This window comes from Galeopterus variegatus, unplaced genomic scaffold (genome assembly GCF_000696425.1).
Source record: "Galeopterus variegatus unplaced genomic scaffold, G_variegatus-3.0.2 Scaffold3636, whole genome shotgun sequence".
Taxonomy (NCBI): domain Eukaryota; kingdom Metazoa; phylum Chordata; class Mammalia; order Dermoptera; family Cynocephalidae; genus Galeopterus; species Galeopterus variegatus.
In genome coordinates, this window is record NW_007729747.1 from 40,380 (window position 1) to 61,588 (window position 21,209).

At 42.0% G+C, this 21,209-nt stretch overlaps 1 protein-coding gene across 1 annotated transcript in view; it reads right to left on the bottom strand.

Annotated features, from left to right (window-relative positions):
• The window catches only part of LOC103601218 (sex comb on midleg-like protein 4), a 58,346-nt gene that overhangs the window by 35,265 nt on the left and 1,872 nt on the right, over positions 1–21,209 (bottom strand). The window contains exons 2-3 of the mRNA XM_008585599.1: positions 3,483–3,612; positions 68–268 (exon numbers count right to left, since the gene is read on the bottom strand). Of these exons, the coding sequence (XP_008583821.1) occupies positions 68–268; positions 3,483–3,612 (331 nt within the window). The remainder of the gene's footprint in view (positions 1–67; positions 269–3,482; positions 3,613–21,209) is intronic.

Here is a 21,209-nt window from a genome sequence, read left to right on the forward strand (position 1 = left end):
AAAAAAAAAAAGAAAGACACCCACAGCCCTCCTCATATGCACATACCTGTCTGCCCTAGGGCCTTACCTGACACCATCTCGCCACCATAGCCCTGCTTGACCAGGGAAAAGACCAGCTTCTGCTGGTGGGCACAGTCGATGCATGCTTGGACGGCCTGCTGCAGGACTGCTGATGGCCTCTCAGGCCCGAAGTGCTCGGGGAGCTGCTGCACCTTCCTCCTCTCCAGGTAGGGCCCTGCGTTGGCTTGCTTGTTGATGTAGAGGCAGACTGTGCAAACAGAGACCACAAAGCCCTCGGCATCAGGCCAGCGCTGCCCCGGTGTGCTGGGATGCCTCGCTGTGCACTCTTGGCCCTGGACTTGGAAAGCTAAAAAGGGCCTGATTCTTCCCAACATAGGACGCAAAAGAGGCAAAAGAGCCAAAAACCCCAACTGCCAGGGCTTGCTCTCAAGAAGACCTCCTGGTAGGGACAGATGGACAGGTGTGTCCACTCTGACGCACTTAAATCTGCACTGAAGACAATTATGGTGGCCCATTTGGACTCTGTGTATAAACGTGTGTCCATGCTGGGCAAGTACATATGGAAATTCCCCCCTCCTCCAAAGGAGCCATCAAGTTGCACATAATATTTGCCATTTCTTTGTTAACCATACATGAATAAAAAATCAAAGTGATACTGAGCACTCCAGAGACTATATGTTCAATGAAGTTCTAAAGACAGTGATATTTACAATCTCAGAGAGAATAAATGCTCAACCACCTTTTTAGGAGAGCCCAATCAATGGTCCCCACATTTTTAGGGTAATATACCCCATCAATAAAAAATTTTGAGCACATGTCCCAAAATGTGTTTATTTATTTATAGGTTATCTATATTCTTAACTGTATCAGTGTATTATGTACATTTTTTTTTACAGCAAAGTATCAAGTTTATATCATAAAAGTCCTCAGAAAAATGCTAGAATGTCTAAAAAACTGGTTTCCATATACAATAGATTTCAGTAAATCACTGTGAAATCTTTATGAATTTTGCAATTAAAAAGAAAAAAAATCTCACAAATCCTTTTTTTAATAGAAAATTTTATACAGAGATCACCCAATGAGTTAATTATCATCAGTATAATTAGCTTGGTCAGTTCATTGTAGGGTTCAGACCTAATTTATACAAGTTTGACCTAATTCTATTCTACGACAGCGACATAAACTCCCACTCCCAACTATCCATCCCACCTGTAATTTGACGATAGTTGCCTAACTGGTCAACCTGTCTCCAGACTATTTGTTTTAAGATTCCTCATTGTCCTAGACGTCAAGCCAGACTCTTAACAAGTGAAGAGTGTCTGAGCCTACCCCTTGAGAAAAACTATCCAAAATTTGGAATAAGGTATAATCTCCTACTCTATCAATGACATAATAAAGCACTATCTAACAAGTATTGTGTACATTTTAAAACATACCCAAGAAATAGAAATTTTTAAAGGATGAGATAAAAAATAAATAATAATAGCAGGCATCATATGTTCTTTCATATATTAATGACCTCTCTTATGTGTCTGCCCTCTCTCTCCTCATCAGCCCCCATCCCCCAACCTCTAAGGATATGAACATCTTACCTTGGAGGTCACTGGTGCAAAACAGTGTTGAGAAGAAACTTTAAGAGGAGACCAATAGGATTTTGGAAAAGTTAAATAGTAATAGCAAAGGTGAAGAAACTTAGTTTTTATTGAGCACCTACTGTATTCTCAAGACAAACCTGTGAGTTGGGTACTACTATGTGCTTTGGATTGAGTGTCCCTCCAAAACTTGACCCCCACTGTGACAGTGTTGAGAGGTGGGAAGCCCTATTATGGTAATTGAAAGGTGGGGTCTTGAAGAGATGATTAGACTGCAGGACCATGCCGTAGTGAATGGATTAAAAATGGTGGTCATGGAAGTGGTTTGGAGGGCTTTAAAAGGACAGTGCATGAAGAGGTTAGTCTCTCTCTGCTCCCTCATTTTCTGCCATGTGAGACCCCTGGGTCACAGTCGCTACCACCAAGATCTTCACCAAATGCGTTACCTGGATTTTGGCCTGCCCAGCCTCCAAAACTGTAAGCAATAAATTTCATTTTCTTATACATCACCCAGTTCCAGGCATTTTGTTATAAGCAACAGAAATGGACTAATACAGTATTACTTCTTTACTAATGAAGAAACAGGCTTAGTTAGGTGCTGCTCAGAGTCTGTAGTCAGTGGTGCAGCAGAGATTCAGGCTCAAGTCTTTCTGATGGCAAGCCTGTGCTATTTCCACTCTGCCAGGCTGCCTTCTCTTCCACTCATCCCAGATGATAAGGAAAATCTGATCAAAAAGGGACCTTCATGCCAGACACTATGATATTCCCTACAGAGAAACAGTGAACAAAACGATGTGGCCCCTGCCTTCACAGAGCTTCTGGTCCAGTGATTGGCAGACCTATTCAGACAATCACTCGAGCTGATGTGAGAGCACGAGAGACCGTGGCTGTGAGAAGCACTAGGCAGGTACTAGGACAGCCCACACTGGGGACCCTGGCAGGAAAGTCAGTGAGGACATTCTGGAGGGGAGTATTCCAGAGCTGAGATACAGGGAAGGAACAGGGTGACCCAAGGGAAAGATCATTCCAGATGAAGGAAGAGAATATGCTAAGACCCTATGGGACCCTAGGGACAGGGAAGAGTGGTGGGCTAGATCACAGAGGGATGGAGCCTGCGGGGCCTTACCTCCATATGAACAAGTTTGGTCTTTACCCAAGAGCCATGCGAGGGACTGAAAGGATTTAAGTGGGGTGGGCGTGGGGGTGGGGCTGTGATGTGGGGGAACTCTGGGTAGGTGTGTGTGTGAGTGTGTGTGCATGTGACACCATCAAATTATCATTCCTACTATGACGAAACTGTTGGTTGGTGGATGCTCTATCAGAGAGAGAGATTGGGATATGTGCTATCCTGAGTGGACTGGAGGGTGCTGAGTAGGAGTAAGTGAGATTAGGATCGTTAGTAGATCTGGACATGCAAACATAGGAACGAATGCACTCTCCCAGGTGAGCAGTCTTACACTGGTGCAAAGAAAACCTGGCCCTGAAAAGAAACATCAAAGGATCGTTAGTAGATCTGGACATGCAAACATAGGAACGAATGCACTCTCCCAGGTGAGCAGGCTTACACTGGTGCAAAGAAAACCTGGCCCTGAAAAGAAACATCAGGCCACTCTTTCTTGTCTCACTCCAAAGAAAACAGCTAAACCCAAGATGCACTGAAAACAGAGTTTCAAATAAACTAAGCTGTGAGACACATAAACTCATGTTTTCACAGGATCTAGAGGTCCTATCTGCCATCTAGCTGACACATTAAATCCTTCTTTTGTGCTACCTCAGTGGCAGCTCTTTAGTTCACAAAGTGACTGTTAGATGGCAGGCTGCCCATTACCTTCAGGCCACCAATCCTGGGAGTTCATTCTGCTGACCTACCTGTGAGAGCCTGTGGGACCGCCAAGCTGGGTATGGTGGCTGCATCCTGAGGGATGGAGCTGAGGTCAGGCTCCGGGGTACTCCGCGGAGGTGAGAGAGCTAAAGGAGTCATGAGAACCCGAGACTTGAGCTGTAAGAGAGAGCCCACTTGGTCAATGAACATCTAGAAATGCTCTCTACACCTTCCCAGAATCTTTCCTAGATGTCAGTTAACCATTGCTACTCTACCATGCTTCTACAGCTATCTATTGTGCAGCTTTGGGGCCTGAGCTTCAGATTCAAGTTCATGTTCAAGATTCATATTTGGGGTCACACTCAGAGGTCAGCTCTGCACCCCATCTTTACAGTAGGGTCACCCAGGAAATAACAATATCAGGCAGTGGGTGCAGGAGCATGCAGAGGTATGAATAGTTGAAGCCCCTTGAGCCCTCAGAGTGCAGGATGCAGGATGGGAGAGACAGTTCCCAGCCTGCACCCCTGTGCTCCCTAGAATCCCATGTACAGGGCTTTTCCTACACCCATCCAGAGACTGACCCTGAAGCTCACTTTGCTGAGCTCTCTGCTCACAAAGATCACTGGATTCTACTGGAAAAGAGAACAGGAGCCATTCTTTCAAGGGGCTGGCATGCTGCTCGGTGTCTATTTCTGGCAGCGGACTGTCAAAACCAGCCTGGATGTGGATGTGAGTGCATTTTCTGGTAGTGAGCCGCAGCCACCTGAAGGTCTCACTTGAAAGAGCAAATGAGGAGCTGAAATTTGCTCTTGGGGAATAAGGTGAACATGACTAGTTGGTAATGTCAATATCAAAGCTTGGTACAGAGACAAGCTTTCCATCTTAGCTCTCTACCCAAAAATAATGAATGTCAGTCACTTCCTCTCTTCACCACTGACCTATGTCTGGACCTCACAAGACCAGTTAAGTCAGCCTCTGGGAGTGGGACTCAGGCATCAGGAGTTTCTAAAGTTACATTTGAGTGTCTCTAATCCAAAAATCTGAAATCCAAAATGCTCCAAAATGGAAATTTGAGTGCTTACATGACATACACAAAAAACACTCACTGGAGCATTTTAGATTTTGGATTTTCAGATTGGGGATGTTCAACCAGTAAGTTTAATGCAAATATTCCAAAATCCAAAATCCGAAACACTTCTTTCTGGTCCCAAGCATTTTGGATAAGAGATACTCAACCTACACTCAGATTCTAATACACAGTTAAGGTTGAGGACTGTTACTCAACACCAGAGAGTTTCAACTTTTGCAATCAACCTACTAGGGGTTTCATTAAAATGCAGATTCTGATTCAGGAGTTCTGAGGCAGGACCTGAGATTCTTACTAAGCTCCCAGGTGGTTCTGATGCTGCTGGTCCATGGACCACACTGTCACTAGCAAGGTTGTATGTTCTGTCATTAACATACAAGGGTACTGCAATGAGTTCATGGAAAGATCATCTTTTAATTCTTTTTTTTCATGAACTTTTTGTAGTACCCTCATATACACAGTCCTCATCCCTATCCTCACTTTTTCCTGGATTTTGAGGATAAAATAATAATAATAATCATGGAGAAACAGTATTCCAACTGCTACCTACCCAATCATTCTATATTCATTCATTTATTCATTTAACAAACGTGAGCCTATTTCATGCCAGACACACTTCTAGCTGCTGTGGATACAACAGGGAACAAAGACGGCTGAAAAAAAAAAAACTTTTATCTTTGCCCTCATAGAACTGAAATTGTATTGGGCAGGGAGAGAGGCAGACAAACAATAAATAAGGAAATGACACAGCGTGTTAGAAGGTGACAAGAGCTGATGGTGAATATAAAGAGGGAAGGGGCATGGACAGTGCAATCAAGGAGCTGCACTTTGGGTTGAAATTTTAAAATAGGGTGGGTCCTAATCGAAATAAGCTTAGGAAATAATGAGATGAGGCCCTGGAATCAGAAAGTAAAGTCAACTCTTTCAAGGAGTTTTGTTATAAAGAGGAGCAGAGAACTAGCCATAGCAAGAGGGAAAAGCAGGATTAAAAGATCTTTTGCTCCACAATGAGATAGCATCTCATACCCGTTAAGATAGCTACTATCCAAAAAAAATAGAAAATAGCAAATGTTGGCGAGGATGTGGAGAAACTGGAATCCTTACGCACTGTTGGTGAGAATGTAAAATAGTGCAGCTGCTATGGGAAACAGTACGGTGGTCCCTCAGAAAATTAAAAGAATTACCATATGACCTAGCAATTTAATTTCTGAGTTTATACCCAAAAGAATTGAAAGCAGGGTCACAAAGAGATATTTGTACACTCATGTTCATAGCAACACTATTTACAATAGCCAAAAGACAAACTCAAAAAGAGAGAAAATCAAATGGAGGTTGCCAGGGGCTGGAGGCTGGGAGGGATGGGGAACTACTGCTTAATGGGTAAAGAGTTTCAGTTTTGCAAGATGAAGAAGTTTTGGAGACTGGTTGCACAAGAATGTGAGTATTCTTGATACTACTGAACTGTATACCTAGAAATGTTTATAATGGTAAATTCTGTGTGTTTTTTACTACAATTAAAAAAATTTTTTTAATTTTAAAGATTTTCATTTTTTGTTTTTGAAGTAGGAGAAATAACAGAATTTTACTGCTGATGGAAATAATCCAGTAGAGAAAGAAAACCTGATGATACAGGGTAGTGTTGTGGAGAGCTGCTGGCATAAGGTCTTTGAACAGTGACAGGGGAGGAGATTTAGTGCATAAGGGGAGGCAGAGGCCTTAGAAACATGGACCTTTCATCTACTGTTACAGGAAGGAAGGTAGAAGATTAAGGTCTGGATGCTAGAGTGGGTGTATGTGTAGGCGGGAGCTTGCAGCTTGCAGAAGGTCTCTTTTTTTTTTTTTTTTTTTTTTTGACCGGTAAGGGGATCTCAACCCTTGGCATGGTGTTTTCTGCACCAAGCTCAGCCAGTGAGCAAACCGGCATCCCTATATAGGATCTGAACCCGCGGCATCAGCGCTACCAGTGTCGCACTCTCCCGAGTGAGCCACAGGGCCGGCCTACAGAAGGTCTCTTCTGATGGCTTCTAAATTTCCCATGATACAGGAAGCTGAGCAGGAGGATGGAAGCGGAGGGTGTGTTAATGAACTAAGAGGGTGGGAGGACTGGGGCATGGACCGTGGCTGCTGAGAAGCACTGAGGGACACTGGGATGTGTGGAAATGAATTCAAAATGAGATCAGTCAGCAGTGAGCAGGTTGGCTGCACAGTGCTGTATGGCTGCAGAATTTGGGGCTCTGGAGAGAGCCCCTATATTAATCAGAAACTACGATTAACAGTAGAGATTAAATCCTATTCTGAGGTAGCATTTGAAAAAGTAATAGACCCATCATGTAGCAATGTACTGCTAGGTATTATAAAAATAATTTAAAAGAAAGCTTAGTGGTGGGAATGAGTGATCAGAAAACTTATCTACTGCATGGCTCGTGACAGAGAGGCTGGCAGTGACAGAGCCCCTGACAACTTCGGGCAAAGGGCTCTGGGAGAACCTTGGCTAAATCCTCCTTTGCAGGCTTAAAGCCTTCTCAACCCCAGCACAGAGACAATGATGCTCGTCAGGAAAGAAAACAGAATTGGCAAATTGTCATTTCCCCCCTATGGTCTTTAAGTAAATCACACAAAGATCCTTGTGATCTTTCCTTACCTAAAAAGATGATGATGATGATGATGATGATGATGATGATGATGGCTAAAACTTGAGTGTCCAGATACCGTTTACTGTTCATGTAAACATCGTAATGACTCTATCGTCTAATGCTTGCTCACTATTTTAATATTTACTAAAGGGGGATCTGTCCATTGAACCCATCTCAAATGAAGTAATTAAATTATAATTGGCTGTTATTTCTGCCCATTATTTCTGCCCGTGATGCAATTACAGGGATTAGACTAAGTTAGCTGGTTGCAGGGAAAACCTATATTCACCCAACCTCTAAAACAACTGCTGGGACTTTTGAATAGAGAAGAAATTTCATGCAACTATGGGTAGTGTATGACCTAAAAAATATCCTTTCTGTAAGAGAATAAATCATCAGTAGAAACACTCTTTTGACTTAGCATTCAGAAATTTCAATTTCATTGCCTATATAAAGAATCAAAATAACTTGGCATAGAAAAGGGAGACACCTGTGATTTTTAAAAGATCCTGAAATATAGGAGCACAAATTTGAGCCCACAGGCTAGAAAGACTCCCTCGGTTGTGATGTGGGCCTGTTCTGTCAGAACAAGCCTCTCCCAAGTGTGGGATTAGGAGCTCCCCGACTGCCCCAACCCACACAAGATATTCTCTGGTTGGTTTGTTTTGTTTTTTAAATGGACAAAACAAAAGAGAATATTTATATATTGGTTTCTAATACCATTCTTCAATAAAATGAAACCCAGGGCTCCTTGGAGAAATGGCTGATTCTAGTACTAGGGCAGAGAAATATACAAAGTGAGCATAGAGCATCTTGTAGTGGCAGAAAGTAAGAAAATACTAAAGAAAACAAAACAAAAAAAAAGCACACACATACACAATGATGGGAGTAGGTTATAGGGGACAGGTGTCAACTGAACGAGCTTCCAATGGCCAAATTCAAACCAATATAAGCAACAAATAAGTAATGTGGTAATGGATTATAACTGAAAGTATAAAATAAATGTCCATGAATCCATATTGACATAAATTGATTGACTAAATAAATAAATGGAGAATAGACAAATCTCCCATGTATAAAAATTCCAAATAACTTATGTACATATTCTGCCCTCGTGTAGGTGAAACATAACTCCGTACTCACTAAGTGTGGGCTGCACATAGTGACTTCCTTCCAAAGAGTACAGCATGGAAATAGGGGGGGAAGTAACTTTCCAGTGGAGAAAGCCGACAAACACCAACTCAGTCATATGATCCAGGTCGACATCAGCAGTTCTGTCATGTTGATAGTATGCACTCTTGACCACTAAGTGTGGGCTGCACATAGTGACTTCCTTCCAAAGAGTACAGCATGGAAATAGGGGGGAAAGTAACTTTACAGTGGAAAAAGCTGACAAACACCAACTCAGTCATATGATCCAGGTCGACATCAGCAGTTCTGTCATGTTGATAGTATGCACTCTTGACATGATGTGATGTCGATGGCACTTTACCTCTGGGATCTTCGTCCCCAAAACCCATACTCCCAGTCTAATCATGAGAAAGACACTAGACAAACCCAGATTGCAGAACATTCTACAAAATACCTGACCAGTACTCCTCAAAACTGCCAAGGTCATCAAAAACAAGGAAAGTCTGAGAAACTTTCACAGGCCAAAGAAGCTCAAAGAAACGTGATGACGACTCAGTGTAATGTGGTATCCTGGAACAGAATAGGGAAAAACCTAAGGAAATCTGAATAAAATATGAACTTTATTATTATTGATTCACTACTTGTAACGAACGTACCACAGTAATATGTAAGATGTTAACAATAGGGGAATCTAGGGATGGGATATATGAAAATTCTCTGTTCTATCTTTGCACTTCTTCTGTAAATCTAAAACTATTCTAAAATGAGTTTATTTTAAAAATACCAGCAGGACCTGGCAGAATAAACTGGGTAAATGGAGAGGAAGAGAGAAGAGAGGCCTCTTCTTGGCAGCATAAAACTGGAAGAAGATTTGCTGACACAAAGGAGTTAATCCTTGGCCAATAACCCTGTACAGATGCTACTACAGTTGGCACCTTTACCTGAAATTCAAAAACCTCAATCAAATAGGTATGGCGACTCCTCATCCAGGGCACAGCTGCCAATGGCTGCTGGAGGGGCTGTGCTCTGCCTTGTTAAAGTACCACGGTGAACTAAAGTGGAAGGGCCAAGTGTCCGTCCCCGCCAGCTGGAGCTTCCACAAAAGGGGCCAGGAATCTGGAATCAGCTCATCTTTCTTTTTCCATTATAGACACAAAATATGGGCCTGGAGAATGTCTTGCTCCAGCTGTCTTTCAGGGGAGGACCTTTGCTAAGACATTTGCTGGAGAATCACTAGAAAGAATTGGGAGGGGATCTGTTTGCAAACTGAGATGTGTGGCCAGAAGGATACCGAAGGGGAAAGGATCCACTGGTGTAAAGTTCAAGTATTTTTCTAGAAATATGTAAGTCTGGCAGTAACAAAAGTATGAGCTAAACAGTGTTTGACAGACTGACAGCAAGAGGTAGGTCATCTGAGGATGGAGAATGTGGCTGGGGAGGTATGAAGATATATATTGGCTCCCCGCACATCAGCAGAGGATAACTCCACAAAGCAAGTTTTAAAAGCAAGTTGTGGGTGGCAGTGGGCACATATAATGGAGCACTAGCTTTTGGATCTGGGTTCAAAGTCCAGCTGGTCCACTCACTAACTCTGTCCTAAGGCCCGTTACTTAGGCTCTTGGAGCCTGCCTTTCCTCATCTGTAAAGTACGGACAATAACACTCCCCTGCTCCCACAACGATGGGGTAAGAATTAAATGCAAACGTTTAGCATAGTGCAAAATGAGAATTCAATAGATAATTGTCATTGTTGCTGTTAGTATTGTTATTATTATTTTTAGAAATTCCAGAAATGCAAATAAGTCCTAAGTTTCTTGTTCATGCAGCCATGACAGGAGGGAGAAATTGCCCATCTTTCCAGAGACCCATCTACATTTTCTACACTTATCGCTTCGGATCACATCTTCACAAATCTTTGCAAACCCACACTCCTCCCTTACACCTTGCAGATGATCCCTCTGAGAAACATGCTTCAATATATCTTGAAATGATTCCTAAGTATTGCTTATGCAAGAGCTTTCTTTTCCAAGTTGCATCATTTAAGCTAACTCTAAAAAGGAGAAAAATCATTCAATCAGACAGTTATTTATTCAACAAATACTTCTTGAACACCTACTGTATGTGCAGGAACTGCTCTAGGTGCTGAGGATTCAGCTAACTCTAAAAAGGAGAAAAATCATTCAATCAGACAGTTATTTATTCAACAAATACTTCTTGCACCTACTGTATGTGCAGGAACTGCTCTAGGTGCTGAGGATTCAGCTGTTAGGGAGGGAGATAAAGTCCTGTTCTCAAAGAGAACAACCAGGTGACCAGGGTAGGCCTGTAAGGGTGCGACATTTAAGTCAGGACCTGAATGGCAAGAGGTAGCCTGTTGTGACTGGAGATTTCCAGGAAGACAGAATAGCTCGTGTAAAAATCCTAAAGCCTGGCTTCTCCAAGGAACCAAGAAGCCAGGGTGGGCAAGAGGCAGCATGGTACAAAGATGAGATCAGCTAGGTGGTCAGTGTCAGACCATGAGAGCTTTTAAGTCAGTGTTGTGAGCTGAATTGTGTCTCCATAAAAAGACATGCATTCAAATCCTTATCCCCACCACGATCAGCTAGGTGGTCAGTGTCAGACCATGAGAGCTTTTAAGTCAGTGTTGTGAGCTGAATTGCGTCTCCATAAAAAGACATGCATTCAAATCCTTATCCCCACCACGTGTGAATGTTGACTTTATCTGGAAACAGGGTCTTTGCAGATTTAATCAAGTTAAAGTGAAGGCATACTGGATTAGGGTGATCCCTAACCCAATGACAGGTATCCTTATAAGAAGAGGGATGTTTGACACACACACAGACACCAAGGGAGAATGCCACATGATGACAGAGGCAGAGATTGGAGAGATGTGTCAGTAGCCAAGAAACACCAGGATTGTTAGCCACCACCAGAATCTAGGAAGAGGCAAGGAAGGATCATCCCCTGGAGCCTTCAGAGGGAGACTGGTCCTGCCCACACCTTGATTTCAGGTCTCTAGACTCCAGAAGTGTTGTTTTATGTCACCCAGTTTGTAGTACTTTGTTATAGTAGCCCCAGTAAACAAACACAGTCTGGATAAGGAATTTGGATTTTATTGTAAGAGTTATGGAAGCAATTAAAGAATTTTAAGCAGGGACACACACCCAGTTGTGTTTTCTAAAGGTAAATATGGCTGCTGTAGCGAGAATGGGTGGCAGCAGGGGAGGCAAAATGGAAAGAAGAAGTCCATGGGGAGGTTACCACACAGTCAGGCAAGAGACACTGGTGGCCAGGCTAGGGTGGACGCAGTGAAGGCAGAAAGAGTTGGTTGCAATCAGGAAGTACTTCGGAGATTGAATTGAGCTGATGGGTGAGAGAGAGCACAAAGTCTAGGATAAGTTCTAGATCTATTCACAAATCTTTGCTTTGATGGTATATGTTTATTATGTTGGTTTTAAAACATTAGCATTTGTTTACTTATTGCTGATTTAGTTAATTTTGGTGGAGTAATAATGCTAGCTTTGTCTCTGAGTTTTAAAACATTTCTCCTGTAACACTCAAGGAGTAGTAGAATGGGACCTTCAGATTGGAAGAGGAAAAGTTCTGTGCAGGACTTTGGGAGAGGACACGAAGAGAAAGAGAGAAGCCACATTTCCTCATCTGGAAAATGCACATGGAGGAAGTGGCATGGATTTCAGTCGGCAACTCCCCATTGCCCACTGCACTGCAGGGCAATGGCCTGAACATGGGACTCAGAGACAGCGACTGGCGTTCAGATCCTGTTCAGCTGCCAACTCACTAGGACTCTGAGTAATTCACTCAACGCCTCTGTACTTCATCATGCAAAACCATTAAATTTGTTAGAGCTGTTGGTGTCTAAGCTCTAGCCTACTCACAATGTCATGTATGTAACTTGCATTAGACTACTTTTGGAAACATTAAAGAATAGGAAACAAAACCAGTGTCAGTACCATATTTTGAATGTTGATTATAAGAAATGTAGTATTCCAAGTTTCTTTGAAGTTCTGTTTTGGGTAATATAGAAAACTAAGTTATTAGGATCAATTGAAAACAACTACAAATAGCAGATAAAATGTAAGAAGAATAAAAGTATGGAGGAATTGACAATACATGAAGAATAATCATACCAAAGTATTAGTGAAATCTGGGCCTTGGGAATTGCTATGGGGCCCAGAGCTCACCCAAAGGGCTACAATCATAGGGTAAGAGTGAACCAGCTCTAAACTGGTCCTACCCTTCCCCCCCCCAACCTGGCTATAAGAAAAGTTGCCTGGACACTGGGAGAGGGGTGTGCAGAATCTCTGAGAAGATACTACCTCAAGCCAGACCTCACACAGATTTGCAGCCCAAGTTCACAGAACTTGAGTGATCAAGAAAATATCAGGCTATGAATTTATTTTGACAATTACCCAATCTGGTAGTACCCCAGGTACCTAGAAAAACCAAAGCAAACACAAGTCATCTCTGGAGAAAGTTCTCAAAGAAATCCCAAAAATAATTTTTCTTTTTTTTTTTTTTAAAGATGACTGGTAAGGGGATCTTAACCCTTGACTTGGTGTTGTCAGCACCACGCTCTCCCAAGTAAGTGAACCAGCCATCCCTATATAGGGATCCGAACCTGTGGCCTTGGTGTTATCAGCACCACACTCTCCCAAGTGAGCCACAGGACAACCCCCAAAAATAATTTTTCAAAGTCAATGAATAACAGTCCAAAATATTCAAGCACACAAGAAAGCAAGCAACCAAAGAAAGAATGAGCAATAAAAACACACAGCAATAAAACCCCAGAAACACTTGAGATATTTCAATTATCAGACTTAGATTATAAAAACATCCATGATATTATGCATAAAGATACAAAGGACAAGCTTGAAAATATCTCTGGGGAACAAAAAACTACTAAAAATAACAGTAAATTTGAAAAAGGACAAAATTTAACTTTTATAGATGAAAAATACAATAACTAAAATTAAAACTAAATGGATAGATTTAACAGCATACTAAACATAGCTAAAGAAAGAATTAATGAGCGGAAAGCTATGTCAGAAGAAATTATCCAGGAAGCAGCAGAGACAGATAAAAACTGTGGAAGACAAGTTAAAAGATATAGAAAATAGAAATTTTGACATTAGAGTTTCAGAAGGAAAGGATACAAAGAATGGAAAAGAAACTATATTTGAAGAGATAGTGGCTGAGAAGTTTCCACAGCTGATGAAAGATTCCAATCCACAGATTCAGGAAGCCCAGTAAATCCTAAATAGGATGAAAAGAAAAGGAATTCACATGTAGACACAACAGAGTGAATTGTAGAACACCAAAGGCAAAGAGAAAAATCTTAAAATTAGCTTAAAAAACATAAGTTACTTTTCAAGGAACACCTAAGTAAGCTTCATGGATAGCTGAGTTCTCTACAACAATGAACCCCAGAAGACAAATGGAATAATATCTTCATCATGCTGCAAGGAAGTAACTGATAACCTAGAATTAATTCTACACCCAACAGAAATATTTTTTTTTTCAAAAATGAAGGTGAAATAAAGATACTTCCAGACAACAAAAACCAAGAGTTTATCCCTAGAGGACCTATATTAAAGGGACTTCTAAAAGATGTACTTCAGGCAAAAGGTAAGTGACCTTAGGTGGAAGGTCTGAGATCCAAAAAGAACAAAAAAACTTTTTAAAGTTGTAAATAATCAGGTAAATCTAAATTAAAATTACTGTCTAAAACAATAGTAATTATGTCTTAAGAGGCCAAAAAAGCAAAAAGAATTAAAATGTGTGACAGCAATAACATATAAGTGAGGAGGATAAATGGAGTCAAAGTGTCCTAAGGTCCTTCTATGAGTGTCACCTAGGAAGAAGTAAAGATGTATTTTTTAGAAGACTCTAATAAGTAAGTATGTTGTAATTTCTAGAACAACCATTAATACAATAGAAAACAGAGTGCTTAACTTCCAATGAATAGAAAAGAAAACATTAAATTTTTTTAAAAAAGGTAGGAAAGACAGGTAAGAGGAACACAGAATGGGTGGGACAAATAGAATACAAAAATTAGGATACAGATTTAAAGACAAGTTTATCAGTAATTTCTTTAAACATAAGTGGATTAAGTGCCTCATTAAAAGACACAGATTGTCATAGTGGATGTTATGAGTTGAAATGCGTCCCTCAAAAAGAAGTTGGAATCCTAACCCGCAGTCTCTGAGAGTGCGACCTTATTTGAAAGCAGAGCCTTTGGCGATGATCAAGTTAAGATGAGGTCATTAGGGTGGGTCCTCATCCAACATGACTGGTGTCCTCATACCAAGAAACTCGGATGCAGAGGCAGACACATACAGGTGGAGGATAATGTGAAAATACAGGGAGAAGCCACCTACAAGCCAAGGAAAACCTGACACTGTCAGAAGCTCGGAGAGAGACACGGAACAGGTTCTTCCTTCCAGAACTCAGAAAGAACCACTACTACCTGCACCTTGATCTCAGGCTTCTAGCTTCCCAAACTGCCAGACAATAAATTTCTGTCGCTTAAGTAGTCACCCAGTAGGTTGCATTTCGTCCCAGCAGCCCTTGGAACCTAGTCCATTAGATTCTTTTAAAGTCATGCACTCCCTCCTCTCCTTCCCCGCCTGTTATGGATTGGATGTGAGGGTATTTGGAGGTGGGACCTCTGCGAGGTAATTAGGTGAGATGAGGTCATGAGGGTGGGGCCTCCACAGTGAGATCGGTGTCCTTGAAAGAAGAGGGAGAGAGACCAGGGATCCTCCATCTCCACCATGGGAGGACACAGTGACAAGGAGGCCATCAGCAAGAGAGCCTTCACCAGAACCAAACCCTGCCAGACCTTATTCTTGTACTTTCCAGCCTCCAGAACTGTAAGAAAGAACTGTGTTTAAGCCACCCGGTCTGTAGGATACAGTTATGGCAGCCCAGGCAGACTAATACGCCATCCCACCTCCATTTAAGGAAGGATGGCTTTGTCGTGTCATTGCCCATAGTTTTCCTTGGGGACATGTTTCTCCTTTAGACTCATACTCTTTCTTCATACAAAACTCTCTCAGGGTTCTGAGGAGATGCTGTGAGCGGAGCAGAGTCAGAGGACGTTCAATAACTCACCATGTTTAACCCCAGACTTTAGTCTAAAAACTTGCTTGTTGGAAATGAAATTGGTTCCAATAACAAGAAGTCTGTGGCCAATGACCTAATACCATTCGTAGGAGTCAGCCCACAACTGGGTCCACCCCACGCCTTTTCTCCCTGCACTCAGAGTAGAGATTAAACACCCCAGAGATGGAGAGGCCAGGATCTTGTGGCCTGTGGCCTGTGGCCTGCTTTGGTCAAATCTGGGATCCTAATTAGATAATCTTTACACTAAAACTTCCCTAGGAAAATAAAATTATCCAAACAAAATATACTGCCTGTTTCCCAGTGAAGGCAGAAGGGGATGCCTGGAAGTGGGAGGAGGGTGGTCCAGCTTTCTGTGCCTTTCAGAGATGCAGGTGATGTGTGGATGGGATGAGCACGCTAAAGCTTCCTCCCACCAACCCCATGTTGGCTTCAGATTCTCGTCTGGGTCCAGAGAGGGGCTGAATCTGGTGAGGAGGTGGGGAGGGTGCTGCCATGCCGGGGGTAGGGAAGAATGGCTCCATTTCCACCTGACAGAGAGAGGCTAAGAGAGGAAACCATGAAGCCAGTACTGCATGGGTACCAACAGAGAGAAGGAAGAAAAAAAAAAATACCATCACTGGACAAAGTGGAATTCAGAAAAACAGGTCTATCCACCAGAGTCATTTAATGGAATGCTGTCCACTATGCCCTGACACTTCAATAGTCTTTAGTAGAAACGACACATTTCCAAGCATGTTTGGTGCAATTGGATTTCTTAACAGTAAGTGGGGAAGGGGCCAACTTCTGTGTGCATCAGCAGCCACGTGGGCAAAACAGTCAGCCCTGCTGATGAGAGAGGGGACATGGGACATCTGGTTACAGGCATCCTGTGCATAGCCGAACACAGAGCAGTGGGGTGCTGGAGCTGGTTTAGATTAGTCCCTAAGAGAGGACTGTTAAATTTTCAGAGATATTGCAAGGTGATTATTAAACACAGCCACTATTAAAAATGAAAGTATATACACTTTCAGCTAAATAAAGCGTATTGAAAACAAAAGTAGTAAATACTCAAAACTCATCACTTTCTAATTATTTTACTATCGTATCTGTATTTCCAAGGGGTGCTGCCGCACGTCTTTTCTGAACTCCATGTTCAGGGATGTCACATTGGTGGCTTGAAATTGGCCATGTTGGGAATATTTACACCTTGAAAATTAGCAATGCTATAAATTAGGTCTGGATTTATTATTTTGTTCATTTATAGACTTAAAGTGACAAAGAAGATGTTGAAAACGCAGATTAAACTTAAAAGTATGTTGTGTCTGTAGCTGTTACATTGTAAATTGTTTTCAAAAACTACTGTCCAATTCGGCAAGGAAGTCATTCACAATCTTGACCATCAAGAGAAGCTCTGACATATAACTTCACTATTGGGATTCATCTTACTCCTTAACATGAGTGAAAAATATCAATAAACATTTGTGTCAGACCTACGCTCAGAGTGCTGGTCGCTGTAAAGCATTTACCAGCAGACCACTGCCCCGGACCCACTGCTGCGTCTCACCCGACCCCTGCTCCTGCCCTGAGAAGACACAGGAGGGACAGTTCCTACCCAAAGTGCTACACAATGTCCAACCAGAGGGAATGGCCTCTGCCTTGTGGCTGTGTAATCATGTCTCCCATGGGCCACAGGTGGCACTTCATACCTGCCATCAGCAAGAGGACCTCAGAAATAGGCACACGAAAGGATTTTTAGATACCCGCTCTTCCCTTTCACACTATGAAGCTACACTTGGTGTTCATAAGTACAACTCCAAGGCAATTCAAGATGTGGATCATCACATCAACAGTGAAGCCAATTCAACAGTTTTAATGAAAACACATTTTAGAAAGAGTCTTTAAGAAAATGTTGAAAGAAACAAACGAAATCCCTTCCTACTTAAGTTTGAACATCCTTTAATTGGGATTTTTGTGAACTTGACTTTCTCATTACAAAGTGCCAATAACATAAACTTTTGGGGGAAAAAAATAAGGATGACAATAAGAAAGAGGGAACAACACATTCGAAGTATGCTAGGATTACAAAATGCTGCATTTACCGTGTAAATTAGAAAATTACTTACTTTACCCAGTGAATTTTCTGGTTAACAGAAGACTGTGCTTTAGATACTTAGCAGAGGCTACTGGTCATTCCCAAATATCCATTCTCCCTTCTTCCTTTAATAATGGAATTCCTGAATTTTAGCTGATCACCTGGCAATCAGCACCGCATTTTCCAGCCTCCCTTGGAGCTATGTGTGGCAAGTGACTAAATTCTGGCTGGTGGGATGCACATGAAAGGAGGGTGCAAGTTTGAGGGTTGGGCCCTTCAAGGGAAATGGAATTCCTGAATTTTAGCTGATCACCTGGCAATCAGCACCGCATTTTCCAGCCTCCCTCGGAGCTATGTGTGGCAAGTGACTAAATTCTGGCTGGTGGGATGCACATGAAAGGAGGGTGCAAGGTTGAGGGTTGGGCCCTTCAAGGGGTTGGGCCCTTCAAGGGAAAAGGCGCGCCTTCCCACCGCCTCTTTGTCCCCACTCCGCTGGCTGGAATAGTGGGATCGTGGGAACTGGAGCAGCCAGTTTAGACCAGGAGGTAGCAACCAGGTGTTAAGAATGGCAGAGCAACAGTATAGAAGGAGCCTGGTCCCCACGCCACCGAGCCATCCATCGCATCGGCCCCGACAGCCTTCCCAGACTGTAACTGTAACATGAGGGAGAAATCAGCTTCTGCCTTCTGTAAGCCACTGTCATTTGGTCTTTGTTACAGCAGCTGCATTTATGTCCTGAACGATACAATTACCAAGATTTTAAAACATTTTGGCCCTTTTTTTAAAAAGTATTTCAGGGATGATATCTTTTCTAGAATACGTCGCACTTTTCTTAACTCATGAAAACAAGCAGACAAGACATAATTTACCCTTTTTTGAATGTAGAAGTATAATTACTATTCTGAACAGTAAAATAAAGGGGTTATTGAGGTGTAGAGAGCTACTGACCAGATAGTAAATGGCCTCAGGGTACGGGGCTTGGTTCATTCATGCCTATTCCTGCAGTTTTTCTGACTCTCACTATCAAACTATCAATGATCAAGTAAGAAAATACATGTAAAGTGCTTCCACCCAGAACCTTAAACATCAAAGTGCTAAGCAAATACTACGAATGACTGTCATTGCCATTAGTATTAATTATTATTTTTACGTAGGAAACGAATGGCTGTTTTTCAAACCCAGCATTTTTTCCTTCCTGCTTAAATCAGAATCCCAACCATAAAGACACAGAAGATAAAAAATAATAATAATTTTTAAAAATCCCACTATTTGGCGACATTATTATCAGCTGCATCTATAGGATGGAAGCTAAGATTTGTCCTTGGTGCAGACACTCCCGGCCTCTTCAAAAAGAGCTCAATGGTCTTTTTAGTCATAAACTATAAGGAAAATCTACCTGTTGATTTTGGGGAGTCTCTGAACTAAGGACCTAAATCAATTACCAGATGCTTCTGAGAGGTAGATGTTCTGTTTGATAATGAAGAAGGTTATTTTCATAGCAAAGTACGGCTCTTCATAGAAAATACGATGTTAAGAGGTTTTTGGTTCCTGTGGCTGGGACAAGAAGGGGGCAGTAAGGCCATAAAAGTAATGCTCTCACAGCTGTGAGGAGGCCCATCAATGTGGCTGCAGGCTGGGGCCAAGAGGAGATGACCAGATGGGCCCTGCGAGGGGTCTGATCTCTGAACTCCAGAGTACTGACATCTGACTGCCAGTTTAACCTTTCCTTTTCTGCCTGTAGTTCACTGGCATTATCCTCAAGACTGGGAGAAGGGGTTAAATGTCATGGCCGGTGTAAATTGTGCTTAGATCTTAAAGAGAGAGGCTAGAGTCTATCCTTGGACAAGAGAGAGTTCCCACATGTGCAGAGGCACAGAGGGGATTGACAGAGCAGCGTGGGGCAGCACCAGGCAAGAAGTGACAAATGTCAGCTTGTGCTACAGAAAGCATGACAAAGCATCCTCAGAATCTCCTGGAGAAGAATATGATAAAGGCTCAGAAACATATTATTTTATTATGATAACCTTATTAATATGAACATATTATTATGATAATGATATTATTGATATAACAAAATTATAGTATGTGATAATAGTGATAATGTTATTCTATTATTTTATTGTTTTATACTATTAATATATTATCTATCATACTATTATAACCTGATTATTATTATCCTCTCAGCGTCCAGCTGTGTGTGCAGTCTTCTCCCCCAAAACACCTTCCCTTTCATATCTAAGGCCACTAAACTGCTGTAATTGAGTCTATAAGAAATGTGTTTACAGTAAAGGTAAACAGACTCTGATGAAGGGCTTGGAAGCATTTTTTAGTAACAAAATACAAGATCTTTAAGGTTAGATGAAGTAATATCTTATTCTGCTTGGTTACGGTTTTTTTTTTAACAACTTCTGGCTCCCTAGCTGTGTCCCAGATAGTAAAATTTGCCAAATTAGTGGCCATTTGGTAAATAAAGTGAAACTGTACAATTTCCTCGCTGGCTTCTCCACAATTAAAGTCCTTTTATTAATAGTAAAATGGGGTCTCAGGGTCTAGAAAAGTGTGAAAATAAAACTGGGGAGACTTAATAGGTTGCCAACTTTCTTTTACCAACTAAGGACATTTTTCAAATCACCAAATTCAATCAACATTCAACATTTTATAAAACAAAGAACATTGACCACCACAATAGGAGGAAACATATTTCAGAATAGAGGACAATCTTTTAAGTGGAATCAAGATAGTTTAATGAAGACTTTCAAATGGCTCTTATTTTTTGTGTGTCACCATGGATGGGTGGGAGCTTCACGCAGACTGGCACCTAATTGGGAACTATTCCTCTAGAACACTAAGCCCGTAGCTTGGGAAGCTGTCTGGGATCTGTCAGTCTCAAACAATTTCCCTACGTTTTTCTAAATATATGGAAAATGTACTCAAGGAAGAGCTGAGGCCTGGTGTCTCGAGAAAAGCAACCTGTGAGGTAACAGCAGTAGACCTGCCTGCTTTTCGCTCCCTACGTTTTTCTAAATATATGGAAAATGTACTCAAGGAAGAGCTGAGGCCTGGTGTCTCCAGAAAAGCAACCTGTGAGGTAACAGCAGTAGACCTGCCTGCTTTTCGTAGCACCTGTATTGTCAGCCAACCAACCCAAAAGCCTTCTTCCTGATCTGAGATGTCTCTGAGTGTTAGGAGCACTAAAAACTGTCCTTCTTAGGAGACAGGAAAATTGCAAAATCAGGTTCATTCCATGGAGTGAATTTCCATTCTTCCTGGCCCCAGAAATGCTCTGTCTGTTGATAGTTTTCAGTCTTGGGTCACAGTCCCCAGGGGAGTAGGAAAAAGACCAAACAGGAGAGAAGAGTTTTCAGTATATTTCTTCAGATCCTGGATTCGCTTCCTGGATCCACAAATGAAAGGGCTGAGCGGCTCCAGCCCTCCAGATGCGATTCCCAGATGCCAGCAACCGCACAGGTAGCTGAGCAGGGCAGACCCGCCCCACGCCAGCCTCTGAGACACGATTCTAAAGCTGGCATGCCCATGGGAAAAGGAGCTTTTCTTTGTTAGAAAAATAACCAGTGACAGAAGACTTTACCTCATGATATGGCTAAGTAAAAGCTTCTTTTTTTTTTTTTGTCTTTTGTCTTTTTCCGTGTCCGGCAACGGATTGCAACCCTCAGTGTCGCCCCCGTACCGGACCGGGGACCGGCAAC